Raw genomic sequence first — 12312 nt, 5'->3', positions numbered from 1 at the left:
CTTTACCAATCACTAAATATTTCAAATATCACTCCTGGGTATATACATGAAGGAAAAGTCAAGGTTGGGAAGTGCAAAATGGAAAAAGGTTTTTAATAAAGTACAAGGCACTTCAGAACCTTTAATATATAATAGGTATTATGCCCCTCTATGAAGGGTAGCATGAGCCCTGGCCTGTGTGGCTTGGTTGGGTGTCGTCCCCCAGAGGAAACGATCGTAGTTTGCTTCCCAGTCAGGACACATGCCTAGGTTGTGGGTTTGGTCCCTGGTCAGGGTGTGTAATGAAGGGTAGCCAGTCAGTGTTTCTCTCCCTTTCTCCCTCCCCCTTTCTCTAAAATTATCAGCATGTCTTTGGGTGAGGACCAAAAAAGTGAGGGTAGCACATGGATGCATTTCAAATTTTCTTGACCAGGGTACTTTGTAGAACACCTGTAATCTTACAGGACACTAGTTTCTGTAGAATACAGTACGTGAATGGCTGCTGTCTTGCAACCTATAAATGTATAATTATTTCAGTATGAGGTAGTGCTAGGCACACTAGGAAGTAGGTTTTTGCCTCTAAAGAACTTAAAATGTAGGGACTTGCATGATACTTGTTCACAGTTCCATGTGATTATTAGATGACTGATTGAAATCTGTTCCCTTTTGGTTTATTATGGGGGAGAAACAATATTTAGAAGAGATTGTGCTTTTGCAGTTGTGAGGGGAGTCTTCACCAATTAAGGAAAACAGTGCAGAAAGAGTGTAGATAACAAACTGCTTGCAGAAGCAGTGATTATTTTTAAGGACTGGATAAAGACAGCGTTGTTCTTGGAAGTAATTTTATTTTGTAGAAGGTAGGTATAGTTTCATATGGTTCATGATTGTTTAAAAAGACCTGGAGTTTATTATAAAAGAACATTATTCACAGAGACTTTGGGTATTGTTCAGTAAGCTTGTGTCTGTTGCCTGTATCTGGTGAACTAGACACCTGTATAATTTTTATAGTATTTTTATGTTTCATTCTAATTTGAAAATTAATAATCTGTGTCAATGATGAAGACTTTGAATGTGGTCATTCAAATAGCTTAACAAATATTTGAGGGTATTTTGAGTAGGAGTAGATTTATATCTTTGGGAGATAAAACAACAATGAATATGCCTTCAATTGACACTAGATTGTTGAAAAAGACTGCACATATGAACACAAAAATAAGATAGTAAAAGGTACAAGTCCCAAAATGGTATAAGCAATAAATATGAAAGTTTGTTGGAAGACTCACTTTGGGCCTTGGTGGTCAAGGAAGTTTTAATGGAGTTTGACCTTGAAGGATGAGTAAAATCAAATAAATCCGGTTGAAAGCAAGGTTGTTTTGTTCATGTGTTTTGATTAGAAGCAATGAAGGGAGGTAGAAAGAGGAATAGGAGCAAAGGCCTAGCTGGAATAAGTGGTAAAATTAGAAGGGAAGAGATTGGCTAGATTGGTTGTACCTTAAACATAAAACTATAGCGAGTAAAGGAAATGAGATTCTCTTTGAGTTTTGAGCAGAAAATGATGTGGCAATAATGTCCTTTTATATATATAGGTGTCACCACCTATGCAGTGGTGACACCCTGCAAGATGTTTAGGAGAGTGTTGTCAGATAAAGCCCATTTCTTAGCAAAATCACCATTTCACTAACATTACATATAAAGAAGAAAGTGTATAGTAGAGTTGTAGATGAAATTGTAGTTTGAACCAGAAAGTGGTCATCATCAGATAGGATTAGTAGTGTGAGTTTTCATAGTGATCATAAATGACTGAAGACCTCATGTTTCTCACCCTGCATTTCTATTGGGTGTAAAAGTAGAAGGCATAGGCATGGTCCATGTCTTTTTTTTTCCTCTCCAAACTGAGAGGGAAGACAAGTTCTATGACTGCTGACCTTGGTCCTGAATGATAGTCAAAGTACTATTTCTCTGAGAAGTGGATTGGAATGAGTTGTGCTGTATTCCAACAGGCTGGGCAGCAGCCAGTCTTAACTAATACAGTGTTGGGAAACTGCAAGACATTCTTGCTCACATCTGTTGGTAGATAAGAGCATGGATTATATGGGGCCAAATTAACTGAAGTGAAAATCTCAGCTTGGTCACTTAACTTTGTATGGAAATTACTTAACTTGTCTGTACCTTAGTATCCTCCTCATAAAACTGGACATATCTCAGGGTTGTTGTAAGAAACGAATCAATCCAAGTAAAGTACATGTACAGTACTCTATAAAGTTAATTATTGTTATCCATGTACACAGAGGTGGGTAAAATTAGGTTTACAGTTGTGAGTATGTGAAAGTTTGTTCTTTTCTAATTATTAATTATTGTAGTATTTATTTGTACTACAGCTGTAAACCTATTTTTGCCCACCCCCGTATTTGTCTGTACTCTTACTTTGGAAGGAATCCAAGAGAATGGTAACTGGTTTTACTACATATTTTTTGTATGTTATAATTAATTCTGTGCTACTGTACACTCTTTTGTCAGACACTGTAGTCAAGTTATTTGTGACAAGTATTCATATTAGAAGAAACAACTGTCTAACAGGAAGAACCTTAAGCATAGTCTAATTGCTATATGGAATTTATTAAATGTAGTTCCAAGGAAGCTGTGGCTTGGAGAAATGGGTGGCTTATATTCCTACTTTCATTGCTTGTACATCTGATGACATAAATATTAAGTATGCGCGCATTTCTAAGTATTTTTAATGCCTTCATCTTTTTTTCCAGTATTAAAGCGTGCAATCCTCAATTTTTCAAGATTATTTAGAAGTTGTAAATCTCTCTCAGCACCTAGGACAGCACCCAGTGCAACACAGTATACATGAACTCTGGCTTAAGGTTTGGGGTTTGTGTTCTGGATTTGGGAAAGAAGAGAAAGTTTGGGGAAAAGTTTAAAATCCTTGTACACACTTATTCTAAAAGTGTATAAAATGCAGAATGTTTTCTTGGCTTTGTTTCAAAATGTTTTACACTGGCTGTAGAACCCACTTCATGAAGTAGTTTGAGTTAAAATGATCTAATATTTGTGTTTTAACTTTCAGCTTTGTGTTATTCTTGGAAAATTTCGCACCACTTGTGAATTCCTTGAACCTGGGCATTGCAAACCCACTTCTGTTGGGCCCATCTCCTTTGCACTTTGCTCAGATTAAGACTCAGTTGGCGCTTCAGCAGCTGAATGCCGTTGCCTCACATAGTTCAACACCACCTTATACTTTATTAAATCACGCTTTCTTGAAAATAGCCATGTCGAGACCCAGGTTTAATCCTCGAGGAAACTTTCCACTTCAGAGGCCACGAGCACCTAACCCTTCTGGGATGAGGCCTCCAGGACCATTTATGAGGCCTGGACCTATGGGTCTTCCAAGATTTTACCCAGCAGGGAGAGCCCGTGGAATCCCACACAGATTTGCTGGCCATGAAACTTACCAGAACATGGGACCACAGAGAATGAATGTTCAGGTAACTCAACACCGAACTGATCCAAGATTGACCAAAGAAAAACTGGATTTTCATGAAGCACAACAAAAGAAAGGGAAGCCTCATGGTAGCCGGTGGGATGATGAGCCTCAGATCCCTGCATCAGTGGGAGTGAAACAGAGTTCTGTAACACAGGTTACAGAGCAGAGTCCTAAAGTGCAGAGCCGCTATACAAAGGAGAGTGCCTCGAGTATCTTAGCGAGTTTTGGATTATCTAATGAAGATTTAGAAGAACTTAGTCGCTATCCTGATGAACAGCTAACTCCTGAAAATATGCCATTAATTTTGAGGGATATAAGAATGCGAAAAATGGGGCGCCGATTACCTAATTTACCTTCTCAGAGCAGAAATAAGGAAACACTTGTTAGCGAGGCAGTTTCAAGTAATGTGATTGATTATGGGCATGCAAGCAAATATGGCTACACAGAAGATCCACTTGAAGTACGTATTTATGATCCTGAAATTCCAACTGATGAGGTCAAGAATGAATTTCGGTCACAGAGCATTTCTGCATCTGTTCCCGCACCAAATGTTATATGTAATTCTATGTTTCCTGTTGAAGATGTGTTTCGACAGATGGACTTCCCAAGTGAATCCTCCAATAATCAGTCCTTTTTCCCAGTTGAGAGTGGAACCAAGATGTCAGGCTTACACATTTCAGGAAGACAGTCAGTCTTTGAACCTATGAAATCTGTCAGCCAGTCCATTAGTCAACCAGTTAACCAGACAATGAATCGGTCTCTGATTCCTCCATCTATGAGTCAGCAACCTTTTTCATCGGAACTAGTTTCAGCCGTAAGCCATCAAGAGCGGATTCCACGTGAGCCTGTTATTAATTCATCTAATGTACATGGATCAGGAGGCAGTAAGAAGAATTACCAGCCAGAGGCTGACATTCCCATTCAGTCTCCCTTTGGAATTGTGAAAGCATCCTGGCTACCGAAGTTTTCACATACTGATGCCCAGAAGATGAAGAGACTTCCAACTCCTTCTATGATGAATGATTATTATGCAGCATCTCCAAGAATATTTCCACATTTCTGTTCTCTGTGTAACGTAGAATGTAGTCATTTGAAGGTGAGTGTTTTTAAACATCACTGTATAATGATACTCAGCGCCCAAGTTTCCTCTGAATTCTCATGTATGCTGCTGTTAACTAGTCATTAAGAAAACGGCAGAAGTTAATTTTGATTGCAACATCAATGCTTAGTTGTAATCTTAGATTACATCCTAAGTACTGAATTGAATATTAGGCTTTCTGTAGTCCTGTGACTGGGTGCACTACATGGTTGGTCCATGTATTTTAAACTTTTGATTAGTTATCTCAGAAATTTATGCAACTATATATATATAAAATATAAACTGTGTACTTATAAGACATGTCACGTGAGTCAGTTTAAATAAGAGAATTAAAAGAAAAAGTTGGAATAAAACAATTGTACTATACACTTTGAAGAGATAGTGTATTGTAGCCTTGCATGTATCTACTTGTCTTGGGCTAAAGACAGTTAATGTCAATTTAAATATTTTCTCACTCTGTCTTGACTAGGATTTTTAGTGTTTCACAGGAAGGAGTTTCCTAAAATAACTTAATCATAGCAAAACTGAATGAAAATAAATTATTTGGGTACCACCTGTGGGCTCAGCAAATAAAGTATAAAAATAATAGTTTAGAGAAAAATCTTTAAACAATAAAGAAGGTTTAGGTATCTTCATGGTTAGTACAACTAAAAGGGTATATTTTCAGAGGTGCGGAGGAGTAATGTAAAATATATTTTGATAGTGAACATTGGTGGATTTGACTAGGAATTTCCAAGTATGTTTTATTTACTTACATATGTTTGGGAACCATTGTTTCTTCCATTTACTGGTGTGATTTGTAGATTTATATCATAAATGGTCAGGAAGAAATGTCCTTCTCCTGGGTACAAGCTTTGATTCAAGGCCATAGCAATGGTTGTATACTTTGAATAGTCTTCAAAACCCGCAAATATTAATTCCCTTGTTTTTTTCTCCTTCCAGTGCTGCTCTTTTGTCTTTCTGTTACATACTCATCAGGTTTCAGGCAACAAGAATCTGATACTAGTACTGATGCTTTTGTGTTAAGATTAACCATAGCAAAGGAAAGCAGCATTTTACCTCATTTTAGTCAGATTTGCCGAGTTCTGATAAAATAGTAGTTGCCTTACCATGTCAAAGGGGATAGCAAAGCCTTGAAAAAAAATCTCAGAGTAATTTATAGTACTTAATTATAATCTATAAGTAGCCCTGGCCGAAGTTCTGAATTTAGTGTTAAGTTTTCTGTTTCTTTTAATTTGAACTTTCAGTTAGCCAAAATGAATCCAAGAGAAATACCTTAAAATACAGAACTTAAATGTTTTAATTTTTATTCTGTAGAATAGAAAAGGTACTTATTCATTTTGTATTTACTGATTAGTAGTTTTATACATGATTATGTTAAGTGCCCAGGGCAGAAATGAAGAACATACAAAATTTAGATGTTCCTAAACAGTTTAGAGAGTCTTACTGTCTCCTAATTATGCACCTAAGGAATTAAAAAAAAAAATAGAGAACAACAAATGTTTTGATGATTGTCTTTAACTTGTTTGGGTATGCTGTAGGAGAGATTTCATATTTTTACCTTGATTTCAGGTTCATATCAGTTCAGGCCAGGGTTATCAGTTTATCAACATCTATTATGCATTTAGCAGTTTGTAATTAAAAAGAAGTATAAATATAATCAGACATCAAGAAACTTGTCCAGTTAGATAAGACTAATTGAGAGGTGGTGACTAACTACACTAAGTCTTTCCATACTTGAATGATTTGGGAGTGAAGACTTAATCAAGTAGGTTGAAGTGGGTATTGAATGATGAGAATAGGCTTCACTATGCCTGGAGTAGGGGGAATTACATTTCAAATGTGAGCAACAAATATAAATATGAAGGGCCTTTAAAAGTTAGCCTAAGAAGTTTAGACTTGAGGCAAGGGGCATTAGAAAGTAGATTAAAGTTTTTGATATGTGATATAACATGTAAAAAGTATATTTTAGGGAAATAGATGTGGTTGACATGCACAGCATGAATAGGAATAAGAAGTGATCATCATAGAGTTCACAGAGATTGATTGCCATTTAAAACAAACATCTTTTAACAGAAGAGCATAATAGAGCTAACCAGTGAATGTTTTGCTACCAGATTGCTAAATGATAGGGATTTATGAACATGGACTTACATGATACAAACTACCTCTGTTGTGTGTGATTTTTTTTTTGCCTTCTAAGTGTGCATTTATATGACATTATAAATATGTGGCAAATAAATGTAAATTACCAATTGCAAATTTTTTTCTTGCTAAGAAACATCTGACAATATTATCCCCACCTCTGGAGTCTAAAAAGGTAGCCTGAAAAAGGCACTACAGAATTCAAGTGTATTTTTATTTCTAAATTGGGATTTAGATGTTTGATGAGGAGCTGTCCTGAATTTAGAAGTTACGTCTTTTATGCCCTTGGTTCAGAAGGCTGTGCTTGGTTTAAAAGCTGTTTTTCTGGCTGAAATAATTCAGCTTGAGAAAGTACTGACTAACAAAAGATTTTTGAGGTAGTTGGAGGGTAAAGATTGAACTCTGATATGGGTAGGTATTTTCACAATTTGATTCTGAGCTCTGTCAACTCTGTAGTCCTTGCAGCATCTCCTGCTTGGTTAGGTAATTATCACTTTTTCTCTGGAGAGGCAGTACTGCTTTGGGATCTTTTTAAAATTTTCATACTGTTTTTAGAGAGCCTTGAAACTGGGGTGGCACAGATATATTTACTGAGCTTAAAGTAAGTGAAGTGGACCTATTAAAGGACTGTGTGTGTGTGTGTGTGTGTGTGTGTAGAACTGGTGAGGGATATGCCTTAAACAGGACATTTATCAGCATCAGCTGATAGTTTCTATATGGAATCCATGTCCAGAATTATATCTTTATATTTTTTCAAAAAAATCTGAAAATCTGGATTTGGGGGTAAATATCTCTGGATTTTTAAATGTTGGCAGCTTACTCAAGTAAAACTCTTTATGGTCCAAATAAATCATGCCCAATCCACTACCTGTCAGTGTGTCTGTTTCATGTAAACAGTGTCCAGTTACTGTCAAAGACTTGGGTTTAGCGGTACTAGTAGAGACTCGGTAATTGCCAGTCTCTACTAGCTTTCTGTTTGCATTGCTGAGCAGGATATGCAGACAGTTCTTTTTTGCAATCCACATTTGTTTCCATGGCTTAATGAAATACTTTAGCTGGCAGGGGTGTCCAACCTGTGTGCTGTGGGCCACATGCAGCCCAGGATGCCCATGAAAGCAGCCCAACACAAGATCGTAAATTTACTTAAGACTTTTTTTTTCCTCATCGGTTTTCATTAGTGATAGTGTATTTAATATGTGGCCCAAGACAGCTCTTTTTCCAGTGTGGCCCAGCGATGCCAAAAGGTTGGACACCCCTGGTTAGAGTTTTTCGTAATGCATTGCTAAGTATTGCAAGTATCTTTCACTTATTTTCAGGTAGTTCTTGACAAAGCAGGTTCCATAATGTCAACTGTGGTTTTAAGTGGGAATTTCTAGTTCGTCTTTAGCAATAACAAAATTAAATGTTTTGAAATGGAAATGAGTAATATTTTTCTCAAGGAAAGTTTTAAAATACAGAACTGTTTAGTAAATTTTCTGCCTATCCAAATGCTAGAGAAACAATGAAACTGACTAATATACATGTTGCTGTCAAATAATGTTTCACTTGGGGGACTATCTATGAAAACTGTATTGCTTTTTTTTTTTTTTAAATCAGATGTATCTTCTAGGAGCTATTAATGGGTACAGAGTGTAATTTTAGCACAGATTTGTAAATAAAGTAATGTATAAGAAAACATTTTGTTTATTGTAAAGCTCTATATGAAGGGATGTTGTATCTTTGAAATGATGTTACTTTCCCTTAAATCTTAAAAATAAATTAGATTTTGTCAACAGCTTTTCATATTTTACTAATCTTATCCTTTGCCAATATAGTTTGGAATGGCACTGGCCTATGAGGTAGGATTTTTTTATTGTTAATGTTATGAGCTTGAAGTTTGGAGGTAAAAGTCATTGAAATCCTAAATTTTGAAGATGCCATTTGAAATACCGTTTTATTTATAGAGTTTTTGGTGTTCTCTTGTCTGTTATTTTTATATGAGATGAGTTATTTCTCATCCATGGTTTTATTTTCTCCAAGTTTAAATATATATATTTTATTTCAAAATGAGTATTACAAAGGTATGATTTTCTTAAGTGCTTTCTATACTAAAATGATTTACAGTGGCATCAGTGAGGTGTGGTATTAAGTGCCTTTGTTTGGAGGCCTTTTTGTTTGTAAAAGATTTTATTGAGTAGCCAAATGCTATCTGTAACTAGGTTTGTTTAATTTGGAGGGAACATCAACTTAAAAAGCCTAATTTCATAATTTAACATGAGAACTATTCTAATTTCATCACTTTTCTCCTTTTACAATAGGATTGGATTCAGCATCAAAATACATCTACTCATATTGAAAGCTGCCGACAGTTACGTCAACAGTAAGAACAATTTTTTCTTTTTTATAGGTAGCGAATTTATAAAATAGTTAATACTCATGTATGAATGTTTAATATCTTCTATGTGGTACTTTGAAGAAAAATATTTCTAGAAAATTATTGCATATTTGAAGTGTTCATTTTATAGGAGTATATTTAATTTTTTTTTCCAAAAGAAAAGAAATGTGATATTTCTTCTCACTTCTTACTAATTTAATCTCAGATTTTTTTTTAATCTTTGGTTTATTCCTTGCTGGCATGTGTTCCTTGGGATGGTTTATCTGTTTTAGAGTAGAGAGCCTCCCCTTCTCCTATCTCTGCCCCTCCACCAAAAAAAAAAAAGATGATACATAACTAAAAACTACCCAGTCTAAACACCAGTGTTTAATTTCAAGTCTAAAGCTCTCCTCTGGCTTAGAACCTATTTTCAGAATAAACCTCATGTAGTAGATGTACAAGCTAAATGTGCTGGTTCCTCAAATTGGTTCTTTCATTCTTCCACCTTTTCCTTTAAGACAGGGTACCTATGAAATAGGTGAAAAGCATGATTTTAACAGTATTGTCTTTTGTCTCTTGGAGTAACACAAAGTTAAATTGTGTTTCCCCTAGCATCATTTTAAACATGCTGATAAGTAGATAACAAGTTCCTGGTCAATAGACTTATACTACCATGTTCTTGGGCAAATGGATCTGTGGCAGCTGTTTTGTTTTTTTTATTTTGTTCCTTTTTTTTTTAAATTGATTTTTAGAGAGAGAAGAGGAGGTGGGAGGAGAGAAACATTGATTTGTTGTTCCACTTATTTATACATTCAATGGTTGATTCTTTTGTGTGTCTTGACCAGGGATTGAACCCACTGCCTTAGGTATTGGGCCAGTGTTCTAACCATCTGATCTACCCAGCTAAGGCTTTATTTTGTTCTTTATGAAAATATCACCGATTTTTTTGAGATTATTTAGGGCTCTAGTTATACGTGATAAACCTAACTGTAGTCCTTAAGGTAGGAGAGTGTATCAGCTTATTCAACTGGGAAGCTTAAAGAATGGTTATAGTTTCAGAATAGCTGAATTGGATGCTAAACAAAAATCACAGCGTGAGAAATATTTTGGTTTCTTGGTTGTTCTCTTTTGCTTTGGCACACTTTCAGGTACACTTTTCTCCACATAGCAAAATGACCCCCATAGTTGTGGACTTAAGTGATCTGTATAGCTAGCCATTTTAGGAGTTAAAAAGAAGTAAGCACCTCTTTCCTCATAACTGCTGCAGAAATCCTTGGTTGTACTCTTTTGGGGTTAGTTGTCATCTCTAAACCAATTAAAATGGTTGTGGGAATAGGATATTCCGATTGTTGTTGTCATGTGCCTCTTCCTGGTGTTGTGTGTGATATAAGCCCTACCTGAATCATGTAGACTAAGAATAGAGATTGGAGTTGCTTTGTTATATAGATTCTGTACAGAGAAACATAGAGTATCATGTAGAGGAAATTGTTACCTGTACTGGATAGGCCTATAGCCACTAAATAGAAAATCTCTAAGACACAAATTTTCCCACAGATACCCTATAGAGTGTCTGATTTTTATAAAGATAAGAGATTTAGGGGGCAGGAATTAGTTATTCACTCAGGGATTTAGGTAGGAGTGAGTTACTTGCTATAGGTAGGCATTAATGCTAGTAAGAGGATTCTAGTTATATGAACTGTCATTAACTTACTAGAGCAAATGGCTGGATACCTGTTAAAACCTTTTCTGTAAATAATCTTATTTTTTTCATGCACATTTTTTCAAGTGTCTGCTTTCCATGTCTACCACTTTAATACTCTGTCCTACATTTTTACCTTTTCAGGTTGTATGATTTTGAATAATTCCGTCATGGCTTTTTCTCCACTGCAAAAAATAAAAATAAAAATAAATAATAATAATTAACAGATAAAGTAGATTTGATTAGGTGCTTGGGATCCTTCCATGGCCAAATAGTATATGGTACTTTCTATTCTTTGATTTTTTAATCTGCCATATGTTCCATTGCGTTTTTATACCTTAATCTGTTTAGTCTTTCTTCTATTAATGTGTTTGAGTTCTTATTTCTTTTCTTAAGGCTTATTACCTCTTTATTCTCTTCTTCTTTGTTGGATATTTCTGGACACAAGAGTTGTTGGTTAACTTGAAAAAAGATACAGAAAAAAGATATCAGAGTTTTAATATTAAAAAGAATAAATAATAGCGATATGCTTATTGAATGCTGGGCATTATTCTAAGTGTTTTATATAATTTATTCTACGAAGCAACGATATGTGAGATATGTATAATGATTATGGTTTTACCAGTGAGGAAACTGAGGCACAGAGGAAAATTTCATATCACAACAAATAATGGGCACAGCTAGTGCCAGGGATCTTTGCTTTTCCCCCCTCAATATTTTATTCTGAAGAATGTCTAAGCTGCAGAAAATTTGAAAGGATAGTAAGCATATATTCTTCATCTTTACTCACCAATTACTAATATTGGCCACATCTATTTTATATCTTTATATATATGTTTTTTGAACTATTTGAAAATAAATTGCAAACATTATGATAATTCACTCCTCAATTCAACATGTCTTCTACCTGTTTCCCAAATACCTTTTATAGCTTCCTGCCTAACCCATCCCTATCCACGCTCCTAATCCAGGATTCGATCAAGATTCATGTATTCCAGTCTCTTAATCTAGAATGGTCCACCCTGTGGCCTTTATTTTTGAGGAGGATATTTTTTCATGATGTTGACTTATTTTGAAACATCCAAGAAAATTATCTTGCAGAATATATCACATTCTGTACAATTTCTTTCTGATTCAGGTTGAACATTTTTGTCACAACTTTATAGGTGACACGTATGCTTGTTGCATCATGTTTGGGCACAGATGTCAATTGCTTCCGTCCTTGTTCTTAGCCATTATATTATGTAGCATATGTAAGGAATATCATGCTTCTGAAACACATTATAAACTAGTTAGGCAATATATAGACAGCCCAAGCTCACAGAATAGTATATATGCGTTATCTTTCTGCTCTGGGCAGCAGAGACAAGAACTTGCATTCTGGCTGTCAGCCTAGTGAAGGATAAACATTATTACCAACTCTCAAATAATAGTTCTCAAGTTCTTATGAAACCATAAACTGGGAAAGTCTGGAAATTCAATGACTTGCATGTGTTGACAACCAGCTATATTTTGACCATTGTACATACAAGCAAACAAGGCTTACT

At 35.4% G+C, this 12312-nt stretch overlaps 1 protein-coding gene across 4 annotated transcripts in view; it reads left to right on the top strand.

Annotated features, from left to right (window-relative positions):
* ZNF638 (zinc finger protein 638) overlaps nt 1-12312 on the top strand; it is a 76934-nt gene that overhangs the window by 14692 nt on the left and 49930 nt on the right. For all 4 annotated transcript variants that reach the window (XM_028514735.2, XM_036028087.1, XM_036028088.1 and 1 more), the window contains exons 2-3: nt 3053-4565; nt 9011-9072. In XM_028514735.2, the coding sequence (XP_028370536.1) occupies nt 3255-4565; nt 9011-9072 (1373 nt within the window). In that variant the 5' untranslated portion in view covers nt 3053-3254. The remainder of the gene's footprint in view (nt 1-3052; nt 4566-9010; nt 9073-12312) is intronic.

Source organism: Phyllostomus discolor, chromosome 6 (genome assembly GCF_004126475.2).
Source record: "Phyllostomus discolor isolate MPI-MPIP mPhyDis1 chromosome 6, mPhyDis1.pri.v3, whole genome shotgun sequence".
Classification (NCBI taxonomy): domain Eukaryota; kingdom Metazoa; phylum Chordata; class Mammalia; order Chiroptera; family Phyllostomidae; genus Phyllostomus; species Phyllostomus discolor.
Note: the sequence above shows the minus strand (reverse complement) of the source record. Positions and strands in the feature narration are given on the sequence as shown.